The sequence below is a fragment of the Tursiops truncatus genome, chromosome 5, assembly GCF_011762595.2.
Source record: "Tursiops truncatus isolate mTurTru1 chromosome 5, mTurTru1.mat.Y, whole genome shotgun sequence".
Classification (NCBI taxonomy): domain Eukaryota; kingdom Metazoa; phylum Chordata; class Mammalia; order Artiodactyla; family Delphinidae; genus Tursiops; species Tursiops truncatus.
In genome coordinates, this window is record NC_047038.1 from 51,834,153 (window position 1) to 51,860,522 (window position 26,370).

Here is a 26,370-nt window from a genome sequence, read left to right on the forward strand (position 1 = left end):
GAAAGAAGACTTCCTTATTATAAGATTTAATGAGGTCACAGATCACATAGGACACTCCCCATGGCAAAACAAACGTTAGATCCTTTCTTCTTAGGTGTTTTGGATTCATTTGTCAGCACAAATATTTACCGAGGTCCACTCAGCTGTGCACTGAGATGAAGAGCTTATGCTCTGGGGCAAAGTGGAGTTGAGGCTGTTCATTGTTTGTGATGCAATTCATTTCACAAAGTTCTGAGTGTTCACTCTGCCTGGCACTCTGCTCGGGACCTCACCCACACTCATTAATCAGTTAGCCTCACAACATCTCAGTGAGTATTCTCCGCATTTTTGAGATGATGAAACCGAGGCTCAGGGTCACACACAGTGAGTGGCAGGGCTCTGCAAGGCCCTCACCTACTGCCTGGTTCTCTCTCTGCCGGTGCTATGTGACAAGCGCTAGGGTATCAGCGAACTGAACAGCCGCCTGGTCTCGGGACTAATCATGGGCCGTTTGCTCCAAGCCCTCCTTTCCTCCAAATCTGCGGGGTGAGCCTACTTGGAGCGCTGGGGCTTTGCTGGCTGGGGAGTCCGGAGGAATGGGGCTCCACAGCCATGCTGCCTAATGCAATGGTTGGGTGCCAGGTGGCCTGCATTTCCCCACTTTCCAGGTCCTGAGAAGAGCAACTTGAGCCGGGGCGTGGGGGGGGGGGGGGGCGTGGTGGTGCGGAGGTGCGGGGTGGGGGAGGGCTGGGAGCCGGCGAGCGGGGGGCAGCTGCCTCAGAATGTCCTGGGCTGGGTTAGATGACTCCTGATTGCCTGCCCCTCTGGGGGACAGTGCTTCGGTGTGTGGACCTGCACCTCCTCTCCTTACCTGCAGGCGACTAGCACGGTGAATGCCCAGTGAGTGATGGTGGAGTAGATGAATGTACCAGGAAATGAAGAACAGTGGTTCCTCGGTGCCTGTGGGAATTGATTCCAGGACTTTCCCAGAGTCCCGTGTATAAAATGGTATAATATTCGCACATAACCAATGCGATCCTCCCATATACTTTAACTCATCTCTAGACAGATTATTTATAATACCTAATACAGTGTAAATGCTATGTAAATAGTTGTAAATAAAACGTAAACACTATGGAAATAGTTGCCTGTGTGCTGGAAATTCAGCTCTTGCTTTTTGGAACTTTCTGGAATATGTTTTTTCCCCTGAATGTTTTCCATCTGTGGCTGGTTGAATCCGTAGATGCAGAAGCCAAGGATAAGGAGGGCCTTCTGAACTGGATGAGGAGAAATGATTGCTTCCTCAGGGAAAATTTGTAAAGGGGATTTGGGCTTCTGACAAATGGCTGACCTTGGAGTAGGGGAAGCAAGATTTCCAGGAAGGAAGAGTAGAGAATTTCATTAGAAAGTTGCCTTTGCTTCTTGGTGACGCTGATTAATAGTAAATGAGGACCCAGGACCTGGAAGGGAAGGAAGCCAGCACAGGCCTTGCACAGAGGAAGCATTCAAGGTACCCTAGCTTGTGGGATCCCTTACAGCCATATTCTACTCCTTTCTGTCCAGTTCAGTGGAAATGGGTGTCTGCCCATTCTGTTGCTTGTATTATTGTGAATTACTTGGATGTCAGACCATAGACGTGTCTGTTTCTGAGTTCGCTAGACGCTTTGTTCACTTCTTGAAAGAAAATGATTCTGATCGGTCAGAAATCCAGTCACCGGAAACAGTTTAAATAATAGCACCTTACTGCTGATGAGAATTTCCCAGGTGGCACTGCTGTGACATCCTGGTTGCAGCTTCTTGATACAGTTGCTCCATCCAGCAGATCTTGGCCAAGCCAACTTGCATATGGTAATGAGGAACAGCGCTCATCAGTAAGATTCAGGCTTGATTTGTTTCCTGGTCATGATCAATGTGGGTCTAGGACACAGCAGACCTTCTAGGGTTTCCCTCAGCAAACCCTAAATGTTGACTCCTCCATTCACAAATGTACAGTACCTACTATGTGTAGTCTGCTGAATGCTGGGAGGAAAATCCTAACAGGGTTTCTGCCCTCTAAAACTTCAATTCTAGTTGAGAAGGCAGTATAAGTGTGCATAAATGATAGGAGAACAACTCTAGGGTGAATTAAGATTATAAGAGAGAGAAAGATGGTAGAAGGTCGCAATTTCCAAATTTTTCCTTCAGAATGCCCCCAAGAGCAGCGAGGCAGATATTTAAATCCTTGGGGGTCTGTGAGTAAGCCCAGAACAGCCAGTTGCAAGCTCAAAGCAGTTTTTTGTGTTCTGTTTTCTTTCCTTTAATTTTTAATGATACATCTTGCATTTTGTACTATAATATGTCCATGCTCATTTTAGCATGATCCTTGATAATCACACAAGGTTTACAGTATGTCAGTCACTGTTCTGAGAGCTTTTAAAACATGACACACTTGATCATCACAATAACCCTTCATGGGATTCGTCAAATGTAAATCATCCAGTGGTCACATTATTTAACATTCCCTTTGCCCCAATTGTGTGGGTTAAAGCAGTGCTCCAGGAAGATATGTCTGTCACAGCCAAAGATATTGGGGATGTGGCCCATAGCCTCACTGACAGGTGGAGTTGTGTTTAAAAACTGGCTCTGTCACTCACCTACTGGGTGACTTTGAACAAGTTGCTTAAACGTCTTGGAGCTCCAGTTTTTTCCCATTTGTGAATGGCGATGCTCACGACCCCTTTCTTGCCTGAAGACTAAATGACATAATATACGTCAAGCACCAGCACAGCCCCTGGCACCTCTTTGGTACTCATTAAAGTGATAGTTGTTGTTCTCAGAAATCAATTGAAAGGTATTGCAGTAATGTGTGATGGAGTGCCAGGTGAGTCACACCAGTAGGACACATGCTTGAGTGGCTGCAGGAGACTCTGGATTCAAACTGACCTGTGTCCAAGGCGCTACCATGTGGGACCTTGGGCAAGTTATAAGTCTCCTTGTGCTTGAGTTTCTTCATCTGTATAATGGGAGAATAAAAACACCTCCCCGCACGGGTGGCAGGGAGGTGGGGCACAGCCTGGCTCAATAAGTATTGGCTTTTGCTGGCGAGGCAGGTCCCAGCATACTGCTCAGAAAGTGCACGAGGCCTGTTGTGTGTCAGGCCCTGTGCTGGGTGCTTCTTAAGCTGAAAGGAAAGACCTGGCCTGTGCCTTCCTGGAAGCCAATGACTGCGGGATGTTCCCTGTGATCGCAGAAGTGCGTGCCACGCGCTGCAGCTGCATGGGGGAAGTCGAAAATTTCCCTGGGCCAAACAAATTCACGAAATCCTCTCATGTTGGGGACTCACAGAATCAGCTTCTTTTAACTTCTAGCTTTGTCAGTATGAGTGACAGTCACAGTACAGGTGTCCTGAACCATTTTACCTTTGTGGGTTTGGGGGTTGGGCTGCATCTCTTAAAAGAATATGGAAAGTTCAGATAGAAGAAAATAATCACAGATAATCCTATCACCCACTCTGAACCCCATGGAACATTGCTGGTTCCTTACTGAGATCATACTGTGAATGGGACATAAATGTGCCTTTTATTCACCATTCATCTAAAACATTTTCCTGGGTTTTTTTGGTTTATTTTGCTGGTTCTTTATAACATTTTTAATGGCATGCTATTATGCTGTATGGATGTACCATAGTTAATCCAATAGTTTCCTGTTTTTATTTTTCACTCTGTAAGTTATAGTGCATTTTGGCCTGCATCACATTCATTCATCAACCAATATTTATTGGGCACTGTCAATGTCCCAGGCAGAGCTGTAGACGCTGAGGATGCAGTTATGAGTAAGACAAAGCCCCCTCTCTTGGAAGGGCTTACATTCTGGTAGGCAGGAAATAGATCTATTGAAGAAAAATAGGAAAGGAAACGAATAGACAAAGGTTCTGGGAAACCCTCTCCCAAGAGGTGATCAGAGCAAAGCGGGTCGTTTTGATTTTCTGAGGAAAAAAAAATGTTCCTAGAATCTTTTTTTTTTAATTTTATTTTTTTATACAGCAGGTTCTTATTAGTTATCCATTTTTCCTAGATTCTTAATTCCTAGAAGTGAAATTATCGAGTCAGAGATGTTTGAAAAATGTAGGGCATTTGAGGCATTTCGCCAGCTGCTTTCCAGAGCTTCAGCTGTGCTTAATTCACTGCATCTTCTCCAGAGTGACATATTATACTTGAATTTTTATTTATTTTTTGCTAATCTGATAGTTGAAAGTTATCTCACTGTTTTGGTTTGCATATCTCGGGTCGCTGATGAGGCTGAACGCCTATTCTGTAATAAGTATTTTAGCCACTTGTACTTCCTTTCCTGTGAATTGTTCGTTCCAGTCCTTTGGGCCGCATTGTCTGGTGTGTCAGGACAAGGACTGTGAGTAGTGGACGTCCCGGCTTGTCGGGGGCCAGGCTTCCTCTCCATGGAACTGAGAAAGGCTTTGTTGAGAAAATGGGTTATGAGGAAGTCTCTATCAAAGGCTGGGAAGAATGTAGTTCTGACAAAGGGTCGTTAATCCAGGCAGCATGGCATAGTAATCATTGCTACTATTTACCGGGCACTTACTAGGCATCACTATTAATCTCATAACCCTGCAAAGCATGAAGAATTGTCCCCATTTTATAGATGGCTCAGAGGCATAAAGGGACTTGCCTAAACACACACCCACTGAGAAGTGGCTCCTGTGGGATTTGAACCAGATGTAATGTGTCATGCTTCTCATAGAAGACCCAGTAGCAGGTAAAGCAGGTAGAATGTGTATCAGTGTATACATAGACATTAAGTCCACTGGATGAGGTTTGGCGCAGATCTGCAGTTGAACTTGTCCCTTAATGAGCAGCAGGTGGGGAGCCCATAGGAGTGTTGTGAGGACTTGGTGGTACCACAAGTTGATGAAGATGAATGGGTTCGTGTTCCCTTTCAGACTAAGGGAGAGAGTCAAGACAGAGGCCAAGACAGACGTTAGAGCAATCACAGGAAGATCAACTGATGTATATAGATTTGTGGCTTTGGAAAACTTGGAAACAGCGGTTTGACTTAGTGACAGCCTGGGTGAGCGATTGAGGGAGGCCTGCAGAGGTGTGAAATATGGTGCTTAAGGGTCCATACTTAGAAGATATAAGGACGAAATCCCTTAACTCCCCGAAATCGTTGCAACCACTGGCCCTTCTTGTCACAGAAACTGAGTGTGCCTCCTTTCAGTGGCTACTTCTGTAAGCTGTTTTCCCATCCACAGACCATGGCTCCTTGGCCTGAGTTGGAAAATGCCCAGCCTAACTCGGATAAGTACATCGAAGGGGTCGCCGGTCAGCAGTCCACCACACCCGCAAAAGGCAAGGAGACCGGCAAAAGTACGTGCCATCCCTCCAGCCCTGGGCTGGCCCCCTGGGAGGACACCAGGAGACCCAGGCTTGGTGTCTCATTCCTCATCGTCTTCCCTGCTTGTTTGGGCAGATGACACCGACACCCCTGTCACCAAGATTGAACTTCTGCCCTCTTATTCTACCATGGCACTGATAGAGGAGCCCACAGTGGTGGAAGACCCCTGGAACCTGCCCGAGCTTCAGGACACGGGGATCAAGTGGTCAGGTAAACGAGGCCAGCCGGGGCAGGCGGGAGGGGACTGCCCGTCGGCAAGGGATTGAGGTTACCAGCTTCACAGCGTCCCCTCCTTCGTGTCGGCCTCTCCCTTCCATTGTTTGAGCAAAAGTCCTGGCTAGGGGATGCCACCCAGCTTAAGAGTCAAGCATCCTGTGATGACCGGGGGATGTTTTTGTTCTTTCATTCGTTCATTCAACAAATGTGGGCCGGCACCAGGGTTATAACCAGGCCAGACCCTGCGCTGATCTTTATAATCTATTTTGTGCTGAACCAGGTCCCAGGTACTGTTCAGTGCTGCAGATGCAGCAGTAAATAGATGAGGCCCTGCCTCTGAGAGCCCCGGGGGTTGGGGGAGAGGAGTCCCCTCACCTAAATGTGGGCATCAGGGAAGGCTTGCAGAAGACAGACTCTACAGACAGAACAGCTGGGGTGCAGGCAAATGCTGTACTTCTTTTCCAGGCAGGGTGTGAGGTCTGTGCGGATCAGACAGCTGGGAGGGTAAAGGAGCTGGGAGGAAGTGAGAACCACTTGAACAGTGAGCGTCGAAAACAGCCACCAAGGAGGTAGCCTCCCGGGATGTATGAGAGCCCAAGCCGTCCCAGATGGAGTCTGCAATGGCTGCCTTGCGGCCACTTTGTAGAAAGTATTCTGTGCAGTTCTGAAGGTGCTTAGGACAGCCATCATCTCTGACCCCACGCTTAGCAAGGGGCAAGTGCTCTTAACGGCTCAGCAGTGACCCGGGTTCAGCCCAGCACAAGCCTTGCCCGGCTTGGCCTGTGTGTGCCCCAGGGCCCACGGGCCCCTCCTCCCAGAGCCAAATGCTTTAGAGACATTTCACCACAGGTTTCAATTAAATGGAGTACAGTGGTAATTGCTTTGAAAACTGCAGCCGTGGACACGTCCCATCTCTAGGTCTTGTGATCCATAGGATGACAGCTGCCTGGCTGGGAGGGAAGGTGGGGGAGTTCCGAGCTCATTGTCAAACTTCTCAGTGTTTCGGACACTAAACGCCTCCATGCCTTTTCCCCTCCCCCAGAGAGAGACACCAAAGGGAAGATTCTCTGTGTCTTCCAAGGGATTGGGAAATTTATTTTACTTCTGGCATTTCTCTACTTCTTCGTGTGCTCCTTGGATGTCCTCAGCAGTGCCTTCCAGCTGGTTGGAGGTATGGATGGAAGAGGTCAAAGGTCTGGGTTGGGGGTGGTGTTCTCATTGAATTTGGTTTGGAAAGTCACAGCTCAGCAGGCCCCCTCCAGCTGCAGCCTCCTGGATATTTTAGGACTGGAAGCCACCTCAGATCATCTTGTGAAGTCATGCCCCCATTTTACAGAAAGGAAAACTGAGGCCCACGAAAGAGCTATGACTGGCTGGCTGAAGTGGCTTAGGCCAGAGCCAGGGCTAGAGCCAAGGCCAAGCGATCAGCTCCATGTGTTTGTCTAGGAACACTGGACAGGAAGCTGTTTGGCCTAAAGGTTTATCTGAGGGATCCCTGCTGTCTTTGGGCTTCCCCACCTGAGGGGATTATTGAATAAGAGTGTTCTTAGGCTAAAGCCACTGCTAAAAGTCAAAGCTGGCCCTTTGCTGGAGAAGGATAGGGGTCCTGTGCTAGGGGATCTGCATTCAGAGCAGTTGCCTAAACACCTCCCACCACTGAGTGTGGCTGTGGAGGGTGAGGGGACCTGGAAGTGCAATCACCATACGCTTGGTCACCTGTGCATCCCTGATGGGTGACAACAGTAAGAGCCAACACTTTGAATGCCTACTGAAGTAGGCACTTCCAGGGGCATCGTCTTAACCATTCCATCCCAAAAGTCCTTCCCACTTACAGAGGAATAGGCCAAGGCTCAAGAAGGTCACCGCCCTGCACTGAGTTTCACAGCCATAATTGGCATAGTGGGATTTAAACTCAGATCTGGTGACATGGAAGACCATAGGTTTCTGCACCCCTTGGTGCCTTTCTTGAGAACTCATCTTTGTGACCTGGGAGAACTGGGAAAGTGTGAGGAGCAGACCGACTTGCTGGATGCCACTCTGGTCCCCCTGGTCCAAGGCAGCATCAGTAAGGGGCCTTGCACTCTATCTCAGACAAGTCATTCCACTCTCCATTCTCTGGGCCTCAGTCTTTTTTAACCAATGTATTGGAGGGTGGATTGATGGTCTCAGAGGCACATTCTCAAAAATGACACTCCCAGAATTCAATTATGGGCTAGGGCTAGGGGCTGGGGTCTAAGGGGGTAGATAGAAAAGAATGAGAAGATCCACTTGGGTAAATCTTCTGAATTGGGAATATATCCCAGAGACAAGAATGAGGGCATCAGGAGATGCACTGGCACTCATCGGGCCAAGTACAGAGTTGAGGCCATGTTCATGAAAAGAGAAGACTAGAAGGGGAGACTTGCTGATGAAAGTGGTTGAAGGATGGGAGGGTGTAGGGTGAAGGAACAAGAGGAACAGGGGTGGATGGGGAACTAGGTCACAGAGGCAGAGTCAGGGCAGCAGAGAAGCCCAAGGAAGCAAGATGCCCAAGATAAAAGTCTGGAGGCTGGTACCTATGGCCAGCTGGTCTTGACTGGAGACGTCTGTTACTCAGCACCCACCTAACCCCCATCACGTGGCCATGGGTTTGTTTTTCAGGGAAGGTGGCCGGGCAGTTCTTCAGCAACAACTCCATCATGTCCAACCCTGTGGCGGGGCTGGTGATCGGGGTGCTAGTGACTGTCCTGGTGCAGAGTTCCAGTACCTCCTCGTCCATTGTCGTCAGCATGGTGGCCTCCTCATGTGAGTCCAAGAACCCATGAGCCCAGATAACATTTCAGGCATTTCCCTGTTCAGCTGGGGAGGCTGGGATTTACTCTGAATGTATCCGGGCTTATCACCATTACCTTCTTATCTTGTCTAACTATGATGTGTTCGGCTTAGATCATAGGCAGTCTCCTGTTTCCCTTCCCATGGCTGAGTCTGAAAATTGGCCCCAAAGCTTGAAGACTCAATTCTGAATTCTCTAGAACTGTGTTATCCTGTCCAGCAGCCACTAGCTACATGTGGCTATATCATTTCATTTATTTATTTATTTTTTGCGGTACGTGGGCCTCTCACTGTTGTGGCCTCTCCCGTTGCGGAGCACAGGCTCCAGACACGCAGGCTCAGCGGCCATGGCTCACGGGCCTAGCCGCTCTGCGGCATGTGGGATCCTCCCGGACCGGGGCACGAACCCACGTCCCCTGCATCAGCAGGCAGACTCTCAACCACTGCGCCACCAGGGAAGCCCCCTATTTAATTTTATTTAACCTTAAATTCAGCTGCTCAGCTGCAAGAGCTATATTTGAAGGGATCGGTAGTCATATGTGGCTAGCGGCTGCCATATTGGACCACATAGATTTAGAACATTTCCATCACCGCTGTCAGGGCTAAGAATAAAACCATGTAATCACATCACACACTGGCTTTGGGGCAACTGAGCTTGGGGAGCTGACGTTCCAAACTTGATCCTGTTCAACGTTTGCCCTCGCTAAGTTGAGACAGACCCTCTGGGGTGGACAGTTTGAACTGGTTAATTTTCAGCCCAAACCAGCATTTTAGCTAAAATTAACTAGAACTTTTGGTGGCCAAATTAGAAAAAGTTATTCATTACTTCTTCAAAATTCTTTCATATGTTAGAACATGTGGCAATATATTAATTTTGTTAGAAAAAGAAATTATTCTGCCATAAATTTGCCATAATAAATACACAAGTCCTTACACATTGTTTGTTGGTCTCTTTTAAGCTACCCTTGCATCTGTAATAGGGAGGACAGGAATTTAGAAAGAAACTTTTAAACTGGGGTCCACAAAAGGGCTTTATGGAGACTGTGAATTCCCTGTAATTAAGTGCTGAAATTTTTTTTATTTCACACTGTTTGATTTTATTTTTAATCCATAGGAATTAGAAATTGAAACTGAACAATATTTTACAGAAAGTAAAATTTTTTACTAATTTTTTTATTTTTTGGTACATGTGCATTTTTCTATAGTGAGCTGTCCAAGCTTTTGTCAGATTCACAGCGAGGTACAGACCCTAAAGAGGTTAAGAACTGATTTTTTAGGGGATTGCCAGCCTGAATGTGATCCGGCTTGCCTGGGGCCACACCAGGAACATGGCCAAGCTGCCTTCCTCAACTTACTAACTTGATAACTTACTCTTTTCCACCCTCCAGTGCTGAACGTGCAGGCTGCCATCCCCATTATCATGGGGGCCAACATTGGGACCTCCATCACCAACACCATTGTGGCGCTCATGCAGGCAGGAGACCGGAGTGAGTTCAGAAGGTAGGAGGCTCAGCATCAGCCTTTGCCACCGCCCGTTGGGGTTGACCAGGTTGTCCTAACTACCGTTAACATTAGAGCATGTTTCTTATCCCTAGACCTCTTTAGAAATGGACACAGTGGAGTATGGCTGGGGTTGGGATCACATACTTATCAGTTGATTAAACTCAGCTCCCTGATATGCAGGGCTGGGATAGTAGTATCTATCACTGCCATGTTGTCTAAAGGAGTTAACACAGTCATACAGATAAATGCTTATCAAGGTGCCTGGCACACAGTCAGGGCTGCCTGAATACAAGTCCTCCTAGAAGCTTGACCTGTGGTGTAAAACAAGGCCAGTTAGAATAGGATTTACTATCTCACTTAGAAATAATTATTACCTCCTAAAGCTTCCATTTTTGGCCAGCTCAACCCATGCCACTTTTTCTTCTTCACTCACATGCCAATAAAAGGCAACATAGAGCCTTTGTGAATGTGTAAGATCTAAAAATGGGGTAGGATAAATACAGGCAAAGGAAACCCTTTTCTTCCAAAAGTTTCATGTGAAAATTAAGCACATTTCCCAGCCTCTCTTCTAACTGGTGATGGGCTTTTTCCACAGCTTGTTAAAATAGAGAAGCAATCCCCATCCAAAAAAACCAGACACTCTAAATTGAAAAAAATATGTGCCCCAAATGGTCATATCATCATTATTTACCAAGATATGGAAGCAACCTAAGTGTCCATCAAGACATGAGTGGAAGAGTGATGTGCACACACACACTCACACACACACACACACACAATGGAATACTACTCAGCCACAAGAAAAGAAAGAGATTTTGTCATTTGCAGCAACATGGATGGACTTGGAGGGCATTTTGCTAAGTGAAATAAGTCAGACAAAGAAAGACAAATACTATATGATATCACTTATATGTGAAATCTAAAAAATACAACAAACCAGTGAATATAACAAAAAAGAAGCAGATTCACAGATATGAGAACAAACTAGTGGTTACCAGTGGGGAAAGGGAAGGGGGAGGGGCAAGATAGAAGTAGGGGAGTAAGAGGTACAAACTATTAGATATAAAAGAACCTGCAAGGACGTATTGTGGGGAATATAGCCAATATTTTATAAGAGCTATAAATGGAGTATAACCTTTAAATATTGTGAATCACTGTATTGAACACCTGTAGCTAATATAATATTGTACACCAACTATACTTCAACTGTGGCATCAGACATCTGTGGCATCAGACAAATGACTGGTTGGCTGGGGGTCAGCTAACACCATCCCTCATCCATGGGTGGCAGTGGATGTCCTCAAAGACATTCATTTTCCCTCAACCATGGCTAAAGTCTGGACCCTGAAGAAATGTTCTGAGGTCTAAATAATAATACACATTACCCAGGGTGTTTGCTAATTTGATCTTCTCAAGGAGCTAAGCAGACTTTTCTCTGCCCCATTTTATTAATATAGGAACACAAAGAGGTTAAGTAACTTCACTGAGGGGCATAGCTGGGACTCGATCCAGGTTTTCTTATTGGAAATTTTGGGTTCTTTTCACTGTTACGCTAATTTTTACCTCTGGATGTATAAATATACGATCTATGGAAGTGCCTGCACATAGGAATATAATTGGCTTAGCTCACCCCCTGTTTGGGATATTTAAATAGATTGCTTTCAGTAACATCTTTGGAAATGTGTATTATTCTTTTCTGGTAATTTCTTCCTGGATAGATTACTGTATCAAACACACCTATAAGGCTCTTTAAACATTTTGCCAAACTACAAAGAAATATTTGTATCACTTTGCATCAGCAGTGTATGAAAATGTCTTAAATCACCCTCTCCAGGAAGAATAAGTTAACTTTGTAAAATATTGTAAAATATTAGTTAAAATGGTATGTGAAAATTTGTACGTGCAAATAAATAAATTGCAAATTTCTTTTATTACTGGTGAGGTTAAGCATTTCCCCCTACATGTTTAATAGCTTCTGTCCCTTCATGTCCCATCTTCTATTTGTTTTGGGTATTTCTTGACATGCAGAGTTTTTTAAAAGGAACATTTTTTCATTGAGGGGAAAAAAAACTATAGAGTTTTTTTTTAATCTGGAGATAGGTAAGATGGAATTCAGAGGGAATCAGTGAACCTTCTCCGGTAGATGCAAATTGTAGTATATATTAGCTTTGTTTTCTGTAGAGACTGTTCAAATATTTGATCAAAGTCTCAAGATCTTACAGTTAAGAATTCAGTTGTGTAGAAGGCTCTGATAACCTTCATACTGGCCCCCGCCTTTCCAAAATGAAGGTCGTCTTCCATATGCATGATTTGAAACTGGTCTTGATGAAGTTTTCTCAAACAGTGCTCCATGAACTAATAATTGCAGCCAAAACACATCTAGTTCCCTTTTCCCCAAGCAGAGCAAACTGTGTACTGTCTGATCTGGTGGGAAAGGTTCTGCCGGACAGTGGGAGACAAGGGTCCTGGACCCAGTGCTTCTGCAGTGGTCTTCAATTCCTGCGTGCTCGCTGGCCTTCAGTTTCCTCATCTGTTGAATGGGGATCTTCATACCACTCACTTTGGGGATTGCTGTGAGAACAAAAGTGAGACTGTACACCTCTATGCACTCAGATAGGTGGCACCTGGCCAGTGATACAAGTGATGACCTGCCTAGATGGTGCCCAGTCGCTTGTTGACTAATCTGGCTCGGGATGGGGTTCGCCTCCTGCAGGGCCTTTGCAGGGGCCACCGTCCATGACTTCTTCAACTGGCTCTCTGTGTTGGTGCTTCTGCCTCTGGAGGCTGCCACCCATTACCTGGAGCGCCTGACCAACCTGGTAGTGGAATCCTTCAACTTCAAGAATGGAGAGGATGCCCCGGAGCTTCTGAAAGTTATCACAGATCCCTTCACGAAGCTCATTATCCAGGTAACTCACCTTCCTGCAGAGAGGGAAAGGCCCCAACACCCTCCTCTGCTCCCCCCTCACCGGGCTGGGGTGGAAGAGATGGATGAGGGTCTGTAAAAACTGCCCTTTGGCTGCCTCTGAAAAAAGCCAAGAGAGGCAGAACTTCAGGGACACCCAATGAGATGGAGTCATTGGCCTTTATTATCGCCTTGATTTCAACAAGTGTATCATCTTTATTAGGATGGGGGCAGGTGGCGGGGGTGAGCGCTTCTCTAGACTCAAGGACTCTCTACTGGACACCTGGGTGCTTTGTTCCCACTACTGGCCTCAGCACCCGTGGGCTCACTGATTCAAGTAGCACCCTGCTCCCAGCCAAAGAGGAAGAGTTTACTGCCTTTCCTTCCATCTCACCCCTCTGCTCACTAGGGTCTGTCCATATTATTGAAATAAATGAAAGGAGGCTTTGTGGATGTTGCCTTGGGGAGAAGGAGCCAGTTTGGACCTTGCCCTCTCACTCTTACCTTCTGTTTTTCTTCTGTCATTCAGTCATCTGATGAATATCTACTGCATGCTTCTTAGATACGGGTTCATTGTTCATACAATCATTCATTTATTGAACACCCACTGACATCTGGGTGCTGTGCTCTGCCCTGAGAGTGCAGATAGAGTGAGTCCCAGCTCACGCCTTCAGTGCAGTTCACACCCTCACAGTCCGGTTCACATCCTCAGCTCCTTTTAACAGCTTAACATCTGTCCCACATCAGTTCTGAGAACGTGCTGACTCTCTTCTGTCCATTGCTTTCCTCAGCTGGATAAAAAAGTTATCAACCAAATTGCAATGAATGATGAAACAGCCAAAAACAAGAGTATGATCAAGATTTGGTGTAAAACTTTTACCAGCATGGTAAGTTTCTGAGAATATTGCTGGGTGGGTGAACGCTTGCATCTGTACTTGATAAAGCAAGATCTTGCATTTAGATTGGGCATATAAAAGGTAAGGGGAAAGAAAAATCAGGGATTCCTGAAAAATCAAAACTAGCCAGTGAGAATCCTTAAGTCCTTGAATGCTAGATGGGATGGACAGCATTATACAGTAGGACAGACAGAACCAGCCCACATCATGGACCCATTATTCCTGGCTTGTTATTCTCATGTCTCCTGGCTTACCTCTGGCTGCCTCCTTGCTTGCATTTATGGAGGGACCCATGGAAGCAATTCATCATACTTACGGTGCACGAATTGTTATGGGTCTCCCCTGACGCCTCGCATTTCCTGCCATTCCCCACCAGAAATGAGTGTTATGGACTATACATAGCATTTCTCATGTTTGCCACCCAGACTGAGAGGAATGTCACCGTCCCCTCGCCTGACAACTGCACCTCTCCTTCCCTCTGTTGGACGGATGGCTTGCACACCTGGACCATCAAGAACGTGACCCACCAGGAGAACATTGCCAAGTGTGAGTGAAACTCACAGAGCGTCAGCTGCCAGGACAGGCTGTCTGGGGTGATGATAGGTGTTGCCTCTCTGTGCGGAGCCCCAGTAAGTGAAGGAAAGAAGGGCAGTGAGATTCATTGAACACCAGTCCTACACTGGCCAATAAGCTGTGAGCTTTCACAGCAGAGGAAACTAAGGCTTAGGGACAGGGGACAGGCCCAAGGTCCCCCCGTAAGGGGCAGAACTAGGACTTGGTATTCAGTTCCTCTGGCAGTTCCAGACGGATTCAGAACTCCTCAACAGATACCAGAGTGGTCCTTCTATGTGCTTCAGTATCCCTTTGGCAGTACCTCTAGGGAGATGACAGCCTGATTTGAAGGAGATGTGGGGCACACACAGAACACATTCACCCTCAAGTCATGAGTCCCTACGGTACAGCAGGCCCCATATAGCAGGGCTATAGCACTGAACAAAGCAGTGTGCTTGCATGATGCTCCAGTTCTTTAAGAAGCTATACTGTTGCCTCTGGACTCTTTTACGGCCCTGACATTAGTTCTTCTAATTATTTATTCCTTATATACCCATTTGCGTATCTCTGCTTCTCCTCCTCTCCGTGCACCCCACATTAATTCTGAGCCATATACCTTAATACTCCAGGTGTGCTTTACCTCACAGAATCAAGTGAACGTATCACCTCCCATGTTCTAGGTTCTATAGATCCATTGATATAAGCATGTTTTTCTGGAATCATCATGGGGACACACAGGGATTTTTAAAAAACACACAGAGTTTGATAATTAACAATAGCTCCCACTCTGACTTGCCCATCCTACCCCACCTTGCTCCTCAAATACTTTGTGGTAGGCATCCTCATTATCATGAGTAAAACACAACATGGGATTTAGAGGCAGAAGAATGGGGCTGGAAACCTGGGTCTGCCCCTGGATTTCACTACATCTTCACCCTCATGAGATCCCATCGGCCAGAACATAGCCTCAGGGCTACACTTAGCTGCAAGGGAGGCTGGAAAGTGTGGTCTTTATTCTGGGCTGCCTTGCTGTGTGTCAAGCTGACAACCAGGATTCTGTTACTCTGAGACGGAAGGATGCTGGGGAATAAGTAGCAATCTGTGGCTGTCAAGGGTTCCATGCCCTCCTAACGAGGGCATTCTGTGGTCTCTCCAGGCCAGCACATCTTTGTGAATTTCAACCTCCCGGATGTTGTCGTGGGCACCATTCTGCTGGTAGTCTCCCTGCTGGTCCTCTGTAGCTGCCTGGTCCTAATTGTCAAGCTCTTGGGCTCTGTGCTCAGGGGGCAGGTAGCTGTTGTCATCAAGAAGACCATCAACACTGGTAAGCACACTGCCCCCCATTCTGGACCTTCTAGGGGATAGTGAGTCACTGTGGTCCCTCCAGGGGCGCTCCTTTTGATTCTCCTCTAGCAGTGGCCTCTGCATGGAGTTTCTCTCTGGGCTTTGGTAAGTTGCGGAAGTTAAGATGCCACTCACCCTTGAATCTTCCTTAGTGTCTTGGGTGGAGCCTGGGAAGAAGGCACAAGCTTCCATCAGATGTTTGCAAGGTCCTGAGAGAGAGCCAGTTCATATCCAGAGAGCTGTGAGCTGGGCCTTCCTTCCTGGCAGTTTCCCTGTTTGCCCAGGACTTTACTGGGTCTGTCAGGATACCTTAGGAAAAGGTTAACAGAAGTCCACTATGGTCCCTACTTCCCTTCGACTCTTGGGAAGAAAATGTGGTTCTGGATAAATACGTCAGCATTTTGAGGCAGGCAGTCAGACTCCATTGCTGAGAATGGCATCCTGGCCAATGAAAATATACCCTGTAAACTCTCCCTGTGAAATGGGGCCGAGGATATCTACTTCTCAGGGTTGTCATGAGGGTAAGCTGAGTACCCGTGCCCTGGATGCTTGCCAGCCGTGCGGGGCCTGATCCTGTGCTGGTGGTGCTGAGGGTGGGGTCTATAGGGCTTCCAAGCTGCTTCATATCCTCACTGCTCTTTTAGGTGGAAACAAAGGTGGAGGGTATGCAGCTTTGGGAGACCAGGACAGGAGGAAAGATAGAGGTCTGAATGCTCCAAGTGCTTTGTCGTTATTCAGCTGCTGTAGCAAATTCTTGTAGGCTGGGTGGCTTAAACAACAGAAATTTAGTTTCTCACAGTCCTGGAGACTGGGAGGTCCATGGTCAGGGTGCCAACACAGTTGGGTTCTGGTGAGGACCCACTTCCTGGTTTACAGATGGCCGCCTCCTCAGTGTGTCCTCACATGGAAGAGAGAGTGGAGAGGAAGCAAGCTCAGCCTTCTATAAGGGTACTAATCCACTCATGAGGACTCCAACCTCATGACCTAATCACCTTCCAAAGACCTCACTTCCTAATACAATCACATTAGGGGGTCAGGGTTTCAACATATGAATTGCGGGAGGGGGGAACGACACAAACATTCTGTCCATAACAGATGGGTTCAGCATTTAGAACTCCAGTGAAATGTATTTTTGTCTTCATAACATGTACCCACATCCTTGGTTCTACCATCTGAATATGCAAGGTGAAAGGATGCTGAAAATCCAATCTGCAATTTCAGACTTGGTATGGGGTGGGGAGGATTTTACACAACTTGGTATGGGGTGGGGAGGATTTTACACAACCTCAACCTCTGGCCAAGCCGTGCCCCCTGGGTCCTGTGGAGATGCCAGCTGGGCCTCCAACCCATGCCTTCCCCAGAAGGATTGTGACGCATCTCTTATCCTCTGCATTCCAGATTTCCCTTTCCCCTTTGCCTGGGTGACTGGCTACCTGGCCATCCTTGTGGGGGCGGGAATGACCTTCATCGTTCAGAGCAGCTCTGTGTTCACGTCTGCTATGACCCCTCTGATCGGTGAGTTTCTCCCTGGGTCTCCATCTGGCCAACATTACCATCTTCTGTCATCCTCTGGGACTAATGCTGTGGGCTTTGTATTTTCACCCCCCCCCCGCCAGGTATCGGTGTGATATCCATTGAGAGGGCGTATCCACTCACGCTGGGCGCCAACATCGGTACCACCACCACCGCCATTTTGGCCGCCTTAGCTAGCCCAGGCAGTACTTTGAAGAGCTCGCTCCAGGTCAGGAAATGCTGCATGGGGCAGGGGCTCTGTGGGTGGGATCCAACCCTATCCATGGTCTTGTAAGCAGATGGTGTTTAACCAAGAAACCAAGCCAGGCTTTTCTCTGTTATGTCCAAAACTCTGATGTGGAGAAGCCGCGGAGAGACAGATTTGAGAACAAAGCCATCTACTCTTTAGAGTGGTAGTCAGACTCCCATCACCAGTGGTTGTTTAGACAAAGGTGGGGTGGCCATTTTACTAGAGGTGGAATGGGTATTCAGGAAGCATAGATACCACTTCCCGTCTCCTTGCCCTCCTCTTGGTGGACTCTGACTGGGCGCTGGGAGGTCACCTGTGTCTTGAGCCTGGCATTGAGAAGAATCAGGGGGACCTGCCTTGCCTGGATCAACTAGATGCCCTTGGGCAAGATGACCTTTGGTGTTTGAATCACTGTGCCACCATTTACACATGAAGTGCCCTTAGGTGACCTAACGTTTGAGCATCAATTCCCTCGTCTGAAAAACGGGAACCATAATCCCTAGCTCATTAGGATTATTATAAGGATCTGATGAGGCACTGTCTAAAGCCATGCTGTTGATAGAAATATAGAGTGAGTATAGAATATGTGAACCACCCACGGAATCTGAAATTTTTTAGTAGCCACAGTTTCGAAAGGTAAAAAAGGAACAGGGAGATTAATTTTAATAATGTGTTTGATTGAACCCATTATCATTTCAACATGTAATTGATCTAAAAATATGGTGATATTTTACATTCCTTTTTGGACGAAGTCTTTGAAATCCAGTGTGTATTTTATGCTTATGCCACATCTCAATGGATCGTGGCTAATGTATCCTACAGGGCTGGTCCGAAGCTCTTAGCATCATGCTTGGTACCTGGTGGGCACACCTAGCAAAGTGCAAAGTGCATGGCCTCTGGAGACAGGCTACCTGGGTTTGAATCTCATCTCCCACCTGTGTGACTCTAGGAAAATAGCTTGACCTCTTGGTGCCTCAGTTTCCTCCTACATGAAATGGAGATAATGTTGCCAACTCAGGGTATTTTTTGTGGATTGAAGTAATCCATAAAAGTGCTTGGAATTGTCACCTCCCCCATAGTAAGCGCTCTATAAACATCAGCTGCTGCTGCTATTATCTTTATTAACTGTAGCCATCTTTCCTTGTCTCTCCCCTCCCTGAAATAGGGCCACTGAGCCAAGAAAGCCAGCTATCTTGCACACCTTTCCTTCTGCCCCACCAGCTCTTAACTGCTCAGCTGGAAGCAGCAGTGTCAAGGCACTGGGTGGCAGCGGGCACATTCATGAAGTTCATTGTTAGATTTGGCCTAAAGGACTTCAGGCCCTGAAAACTGAACTGTGATTCAGCCTGTCACCTCCCTTGCCCTCCCTCGCCCTCCCTCCCTTACGCCCCCACCAGACACATAGTAGGACCTCAGGTAATATGGGTCCCACTCTGGGCTGAGCTATGAAGACGAGGAAGACTCAGGCCTCCGCTGCTAGATGACGCCCTCTTCTCCCCGACCCCACTGTGCAGCAGACCCGTTCACCTGTCCAACCTCTTGCGTTTCAGATTGCCCTGTGCCACTTTTTCTTCAACATCTCAGGCATCTTGCTGTGGTACCCAATCCCGTTCACCCGCCTGCCCATCCGCCTGGCCAAGTGGCTGGGCAGCATCTCAGCTAAGTACCGCTGGTTTGCCGTCTTCTACCTGGTCACCTTCTTCTTCCTTATCCCTCTGGCAGTGTTTGGCCTCTCGCTGGTGGGCTGGCCAGTGCTGGTGGGTGTGGGAGCGCCCATCATCTTTGTGGTCTTTCTGGTGGTGGCGGTCAGGCTCCTGCAGTCCCGCTGCCCGCGCGTCCTGCCCCACAAGCTCCATAACTGGAACTTCCTGCCGCTGTGGATGCACTCGCTGAAGCCCTGGGACAAGCTCATCACCATGTTCACCAGCTCCTGCCAGAGCCTCTGCTGCCGTGTCTGCTGTATGCTGTGTGGCTGCCCCAACTGCTGCCGCTGCAGCAAGTGCTGCCGCGACAGCACGTACTGCCGCGGCAGCAAGTACTGCTGCTGCAGGAAGTGCTGCCGCTGCAGCAAGTGCTGTGAAGACCTGCAGGAGGTGCAGGACGTCCCCATTAAGTCTCCCGAGGCTTTTGCTAACATGGCCATGGACAAAGAGGCCCAGGACAGGGTCCCCAAGTCCGAGGTGGATGCCTCGGGCACCAAAACCATTTCCAGCATCACAGCCTTGTAGGTAGGAGCTGCCTGGAGGCCGGAGGAGGACCCCACCTCCACCTCGGGAGGATTTGTTCCCCGTTGAGAAATGACATCCGTCCCGACTCTCATTCCCTGGCCCAGCGTATCAGCCCGCACAGTAGTTTCATCTCAGCCCCATGCTCCCTGGGTCTTCCAGGCCTGGAAAGGCGCAGAACAACACTGAAAGAGAATTAGATAGTGAAACCTGGCCAGAGAGGTGGTCACACCCGCTGCCACACACAGCTGGGTTGGTCAGTAGGACTTTTTTTCAGACCATCCCCTTGCAAAGGAAAAGCCCCAAGGGAGGAATTGATGGCAGCTTCTTTGTCAAAGGCGCATATACACGTACACTTTTCTTTGTTACGATCCAGCTCAGACTTCTCTGTTTTACCAAAGACCAGCTTCAACCAAGAGCAGTAGCCCCATGTGTCCCAGAGCAGCCCGATTCAGGGGAAATGGTGTAATTGTCGGGGACTTGGGTGAAGACCATAGATGTGGATCTTTCCCCCTTCTCAGTGCTCCCCACGTCCCCTGTCAGGGTTTTCTCACCCGGGCAGGGAGGGTTAGTCCCAGTAGTTTACCTGCTGTGCCCTCAAGTTTCCAGGATGGGAGCCACATCTGAACTACAGAGAGGGTCTCAGAGAGCTTTGGCTCACCCGGCGCTCCAGTCTTAAGAAGAGAGTGGTCCTATCCCTGAGCTGGCAGATGGAGGATGAGAGCTGGGAAATGGGGAACGTTTGGGGGAGATGTTTCTTCTGCCACAAAGGCCTCGGGTGCTTCTGAACCTGGCTAATTTAGAAACCAAATTGGCAGACTTTCTGGCTAAAGCTTAGTGCTGATAAAAATCATCCCTGCTGAGTCTTTCGGAATAAGATATGCAGGTTCTGAGTCCCCTCCACTGTGCCCCCTTGAATCATAGGAAGCACCTGAGCATGGAACAGCTCTGTGCCTCTCTCTGTCCTGTGCAAGATGACTGCCTGGGTCAGCTTTCGGTGGTCAACTTCTGTCCATACATCCACCCACCTGTCCACCCATCTAAGCCAGGACCTCTTTCCCAGCATTCTCCCATACTCCCATAGATAGAAGAACTTTAATTTTCTGCCCTCTCTCCATGCCTGCAAAGCTCAAAACTGAGGGCAGAAACCAGGGCACGTCATCAAGTGGCAGTGGGGTCCTTGTGTGTCTGTGGGACCAAGAAGTGTGCTCCTTCTGGTCCCAGATGCCCTCTCTGTGCCTTCAAGAAGCCCCTGTGGTATGTACACCTCCTCTTTCCCTTGCTTCTCATCCTCAACAACCCCAGGTCTCCCCAGAGACTGAGTGAGCTTCAACCAAGTCTGGGAAAAGGGGTCAGTGCAGACGTGCTCCCAGATCCTAGCTTCTCCATCACTCTCATAGGTTGTAGTACCAAACTGAGCCTTCCCCTGACCTTCCCTGTGTAGATACGGATTCCCAAACAGAGCCATTGATACTCTATATTTATACTCATGCAATGTATAGCATTTTTCATAAGTTATATAGTAAATAGTTCTGTGATTTGTGTCCTGAAGTGCTCTCATTTGGAAACAAGGCTGGCTTCTACTAAGAAAGACCAACTTTGTACATTTCCTAATCCTGGCTTTTAAACTGCTTCTGCAGCCACACCCGTGTCACACAACCTGTAAATATGTAAGTTAAACCTGGGCAGGGCTGTGGCCTTCTTTGTACTCTGATGATTTTTAAAAATTGGATCCTTTTACCTGCGTTGATTTTTTTTTTTTTTTTTTTTTTTTACTGGTTGTGGGAAATGAAAAATAAAAAATGATAATCAAACCCAAAAGGAGCAGGTTGCTTTCAATTACAGGGAAATGAGAGCCTCCTGGATCTATTTCCTAAAAATTTGAGGTCTTTCGCATTTAATATCACTACTGACCAACAGCAGCAGCTATATAATTTGTGGAGCCCCTCGTTCAAAAAGTGGGAAAAGTGTCGTCATAAGTACTAAAAATATCAAGCTTTCCTTTCTTCCACGGTTTCTCTCTTGATTTGTCTTTTTAAAAAATTGCTATTTGATGCTATACTAAGTTGAAATTTAGAAATTATTAGCATGAATTTTTTTTCTTTAAGATCTTTATTGGAGTATAATTGCTTTACAATGTTGTGTTGGTTTCTGCTGTATAACAAAGTGAATCAGCTATACGTATACATATATCCCCATATCCCCTCCCTCTTGCATCTCCCTCCCTCCCTCCCTACTCCACCCCTCTAGGTGGTCACAAAGCACCCAGCTGTCCTCCCTGTGCTATGCGGCTGCTTCCCACTAGCTATTTTATATTTGGTAGTGTAGATATGTCCATGCTCTCACGTCGTCCCAGCTTTCCCTTCCCCCTCCCTGTGTCCTCAAGTCCATTCTCTACATCTGCGTCTAGGTTGATCAGAACCATTTTTTCTTTTTTTTTAGATTCCACATATATGTATTAGCATACGGTATTTGTTTTTCTCTTTCTGACTTATTTCACTCTGTATGACAGACTCTAAGTCCATACGCCTCACTACAAATAACTCAATTTTGTTCCTTTTCATAGCTGAGTAATATTCCATTGTATATATATGCCACATCTTCTTTATGCATTCATCTGTCGATGGACACTTAGGTTGCTTCCATGTCCTGGCTATGGTAAATAGAGCTGCAATGAACATTGTGGTACATGACTCTTTCTGAATTATGGTTTTCTCAGGGTATATGCCCAGTAGTGGTATTGCTGGGTCTTATGGTAGTTCTATTTTTAGTTTTTTAAGGAACCTCCATACTGTTCTCCAGAGTGGCTGTATCAATTTACATTCCCACCAACAGCGCAAGAGGGTTCCCTTTTCTCCACACCCCCTCCAACATTTATTGTTTGTAGATTTTTTGATGATGGCCATTCTGACTGGTGTGAAGTGATACCTCATTGTAGTTTTGTTTGTTCGTTTGTTTTGTTTTTGTTTTTTGCGGTACGTGGGCCTCTCACTGTTGTGGCCTCTCCCGTTGCGGAGCACAGGCTCAGCGGCCATGGCTCACGGGCCCAGCCGCTCCGCGGCATGTGGGATATTCCCGGACCGGGGCACAAGCTCGTGTCCCCTGCATTGGCAGGCGGAGTCTCAATCACTGCGCCACCAGAGAAGCCCCTCATTGTAGTTTTGATTTGCATTTCTCTAATGATTAATGATGTTGAGCATTCTTTCATGTGTTTGTTGGCAATCTGTATATCTTCTTTGGAGAAATGTCTATTTAGATCGTCCACCCATTTTTGGATTGGGTTGTTTGTTTTTTTGGTATTGAGCCGCATGAGCTGCTTTTATATTTTGGAGATTAATCCTTTCAGTTGCTTCATACAAATATTTTCTTCCATTCTGAAGGTTGTGTTTTCATCATGTTTATGGTTTCCTTTGCTGTGCAAAAGCTTTAAGTTTCGTTAGGTCCCATTTGTTTATATTTATTTCCATTTCTCTAGGCGGTGGGTCAAAAAGGGTCTTACTGTGATTTATGTCATAGAGTGTTCTGCCTATGTTATCCTCTAAGAGTTTTATAGTGTCTGGCCTTACATTTAGGTCTTTAATCTGAGTTTATTTTTGTGTATGGTGTTAGGAAGTGTTCTAATTTCATTCTTTTACATGTAGCTGTCCAGTTTTCCCAGCACCACTTATTGAAGAGGCTGTCTTTTCTCCACTGTACATTCTTGCCTCCCTTATCAAAGATAAGGTGACCATATGTACATGGGTTTATTGCTGGGCTTTCTATCCTGTTCCATTTATCTATATTTCTATTTCTGTTTTTGTGCCAGTATCATACTGTCTTGATTACTGTAGCTTTGTAGTATGGTATGAAGTCAGGGAACCTGATTCCTCCAGCTCTGTTTTTCTTTCTCAAGATTGCTTTGGCTATTTGGGGTCTTTTGTGTTTCCATACAAATTGTGAAATTTTTTGTTCTAGTTCTGTGAAAAATGCCATTGGTAGTTTGATAAGGATTGCGTTGAATCTGTAGATTGCTTTGGGTACTACAGTCATTTTCACAATGTTGATTCTTCCAATCCGAGAACATGGTATATCTCTCCATCTGTTTGTATCATCTTTCATTTCTTTCATCAGTGTGTTATAGTGTTCTGCATACAGGTCTTTTGTCTCCTTAGGTAGTTTATTCCTAGGTATTTTATTCTTTTTGTTGCAGTGGTAAATGGGAGTGTTTCCTTAATTTCTCTTTCAGATTTTTCATCATTAGTGTTTAGGAATGCAAGAGATTTCTGTGCATTAATTTTGTATCCTGCTACTTTACCAGATTCATTGATTAGCTCTAGTAGTTTTCTGGTAGCATCTTTAGGATTCTCTTTATATAGTATCATGTCATTTGCAAACAGTGACAGCTTTACTTCTTCTTTTCCAATTTGGATTCCTCTTATTTCTTTTTCTTCTCTGATTGCTGTGGCTAAAACTTCTGAAACTATGTTGAATAATAGTGGTGAGAGTGGGGATCCTTGTCTTGTTCCTGATTTTAGAGGAAATGATTTCAGTTTTTCACCCTTGAGAATGATGTTGGCTGTGGGTTTGTCATATATGGCCTTTATTATGTTGAGGAAAGTTCCCTCTATGCCTACTTTCTGGAGAGTTATTTTAATAAATGAGTGTTGAATTTTGTAGAAAGCTTTTTCTGCATCTATGGAGATTATCATATGGTTTTTATCCTGCATTTGTTAATATGGTGTATCACATTGATTGAATTGCGTATATTGAAGAATCCTTGCATTCCTTGGGTAAACCCCACTTGATCATGGTGTATGATCTTTCTAATGTGCTATTGGATTCTGTTTGCTAGTATTTTGATGAGGATTTTTGCATCTATGTTCATCAGTGATATTGGTCTGTACTTTTCTTTTTTTGTGACATCTTTGTCTGGTTTTGGTATCAGGGTGAATGTGGCCTCATAGAATGAATTTGGGAGTGTTCCTCCCTCTGCTATATTTTGGAAGAGTTTGTGAAGTATAGGTGTTAGCTCTTCTCTAAATGTTTGATAGAATTTGCCTGTGAAGCCATCTGGTCCTGGGCTCTTGTTTGTTGGAAGATTTTTAATCACAGTTTCAATTTCAGTGCTTGTGATTGGTCTGTTTATATTTTCTGTTTCTTCCTGGTTCCGTCTCGGAAGGTTGTGCTTTTCTAAGAATTTGTCCATTTCTTCCAGATTGTCCATTTTATTGGCATATAGTTGCTTGTAGTAATCCCTCATGATTCTTTGTACTTCTGTAGTGTCAGTTGTTACTTCTCCTTTTTCATTTCTAATTCTGTTGATTTGAGTCTTCTCCCTTTTTTTCTTGATGAGTCTGGCTAATGGTTTATCAATTTTGTTTATCTTCTCAAAGAACCAGCTTTTAGTTTTATTGATCTCTGCTATTGTTTCCTTCATTTCTTTTTCATTTATTTCTGATCGTAGCATGAATTTTTCTGGTTCCTCTTTATATTGTGTGGTGCCAGATTTAAATACAAGCAAGAACTTTTTTTTTTGCGGTACGTGGGCCTCTCACTGTTGTGGCCTCTCCCGTTGCGGAGCACAGGCTCCAGATGCGCAGGCTCAGTGGCCATGGCTCACGGGCCCAACCGCTCCGTGGCATGTGGGATCTTCCCGGACCGGGGCACGAACCCGTGTCCCCTGCATCGGCAGGCGGACTCTCAACCACTCCGCCACCAGGGAAGCCCCAAGCAAGAACTTTTTAATTCAAATGCAGTATTGCTGGAAGTACACAACTCATATGTTGTGACTCATTCACATATTTTGCTTCCACCAGCAGGGACACTGCACAAAACTCACTCAATTTTTAAAATTTCTTTTCTTGTTTGTGCATATTCTACTGACATTCCTTACCTTACTGATGAGTAAGGAAGCAATGGAAGGGAGAAGAACTCCTGGATGTCCTTTCCTTCTGCATCAACATTTTCAGCCTTGAGTGGATTGCTAATGCAGGAAAGTAACATGAGTGAGGAAGGATGTGATAGGGCTTGTCAGTTATTTCTTTTGTTGTATTTGGACAAAATTCTGGTTTGAATGGAAAGCATGATCTCTTGGGGGCCCCTGCTTGATCAGTTGTAGATGTAACACACCTGTAGTTTGAGACTTGCTGTACTCCCACTTGTTGTGGGTCCACTGGAGTTCTGTACTCATGAGGCATTGCAAATGCTCTATGCAAATGAGTGGGGTGGCAAAGAACTGTGGGCACACACCATGCCCGTTTGCCTCTGCTCACACGCATGTTCCATTGCCCTATTGGACTTAACTTGCAAAACTAACTTAAAAGATAAAATTGTCAAGAATTTCAGGACCCCAACAACAGAGCATTTCAGCCAGGAATGAGGCCCTGCTGTGTGACTGCATGCTCAAGAAGCTGGCCCTGCCCACCACCCCATGCCAATCAAAGTGTTAAGGAAAAGTTGACTTAAATTAAGGAATGTGAGCAAGAAGACTATAAATTGGTAGGAACTCTCTAGGGCAGCTGAAGCATGTGCAGAGGGCTGGGTCAGCACCACAGAGTGATGCTGAATTGGAGGTTGGGATCATTTGAAGAGTTGTGTTCCATCTCTGGTTGTGTCATTTACTAGTAAACCTGCTAGACTTTCTCAATGTCAGTTTCTTCTTCTGGAATATGGGACAGAAACCCTTGGCTTCCTATGGTTATTAAAATGAGGCAATGTATATAAACTTTTAGCCCTGGGGTTGGTTTACTCCAAGTGCTTGGCATATAGTTATGCCTCAAAAGTGTACTGGACTAACACACATGGCAGTTG

At 46.2% G+C, this 26,370-nt stretch overlaps 1 protein-coding gene across 1 annotated transcript; it reads left to right on the forward strand.

Moving 5' to 3' along the window:
- The first annotated feature begins 450 nt into the window (after positions 1 to 450).
- SLC34A2 (solute carrier family 34 member 2) lies at positions 451 to 21,780 on the forward strand. Its single transcript, XM_019928046.2, has 13 exons — positions 451 to 525; positions 5,225 to 5,339; positions 5,443 to 5,577; positions 6,626 to 6,754; positions 8,224 to 8,367; positions 9,783 to 9,894; positions 12,611 to 12,806; positions 13,594 to 13,689; positions 14,124 to 14,244; positions 15,407 to 15,574; positions 16,993 to 17,109; positions 17,211 to 17,335; positions 18,907 to 21,780. The coding sequence occupies exons 2-13, from the start codon at positions 5,228 to 5,230 to the stop codon at positions 19,582 to 19,584; spliced, it is 2,133 nt and encodes a 710-aa protein (XP_019783605.1). The 5' UTR covers positions 451 to 525; positions 5,225 to 5,227; the 3' UTR covers positions 19,585 to 21,780.
- Positions 21,781 to 26,370: the final 4,590 nt, after the last annotated feature.

What these genes read in the sequence shown, in the direction of transcription:
- SLC34A2 (XM_019928046.2), top strand. Translation starts at nt 5,228, where the DNA reads ATGGCTCCTTGGCCTGAGTTGGAAAATGCCCAGCCTAACTCGGATAAG. An exon ending in CAGCATGGTGGCCTCCTCAT is followed by an intron (nt 8,368 to 9,782) that starts GTGAGTCCAAGA and finishes TCCACCCTCCAG; the next exon opens with TGCTGAACGTGCAGGCTGCC. An exon ending in TCACGAAGCTCATTATCCAG is followed by an intron (nt 12,807 to 13,593) that starts GTAACTCACCTT and finishes TGCTTTCCTCAG; the next exon opens with CTGGATAAAAAAGTTATCAA.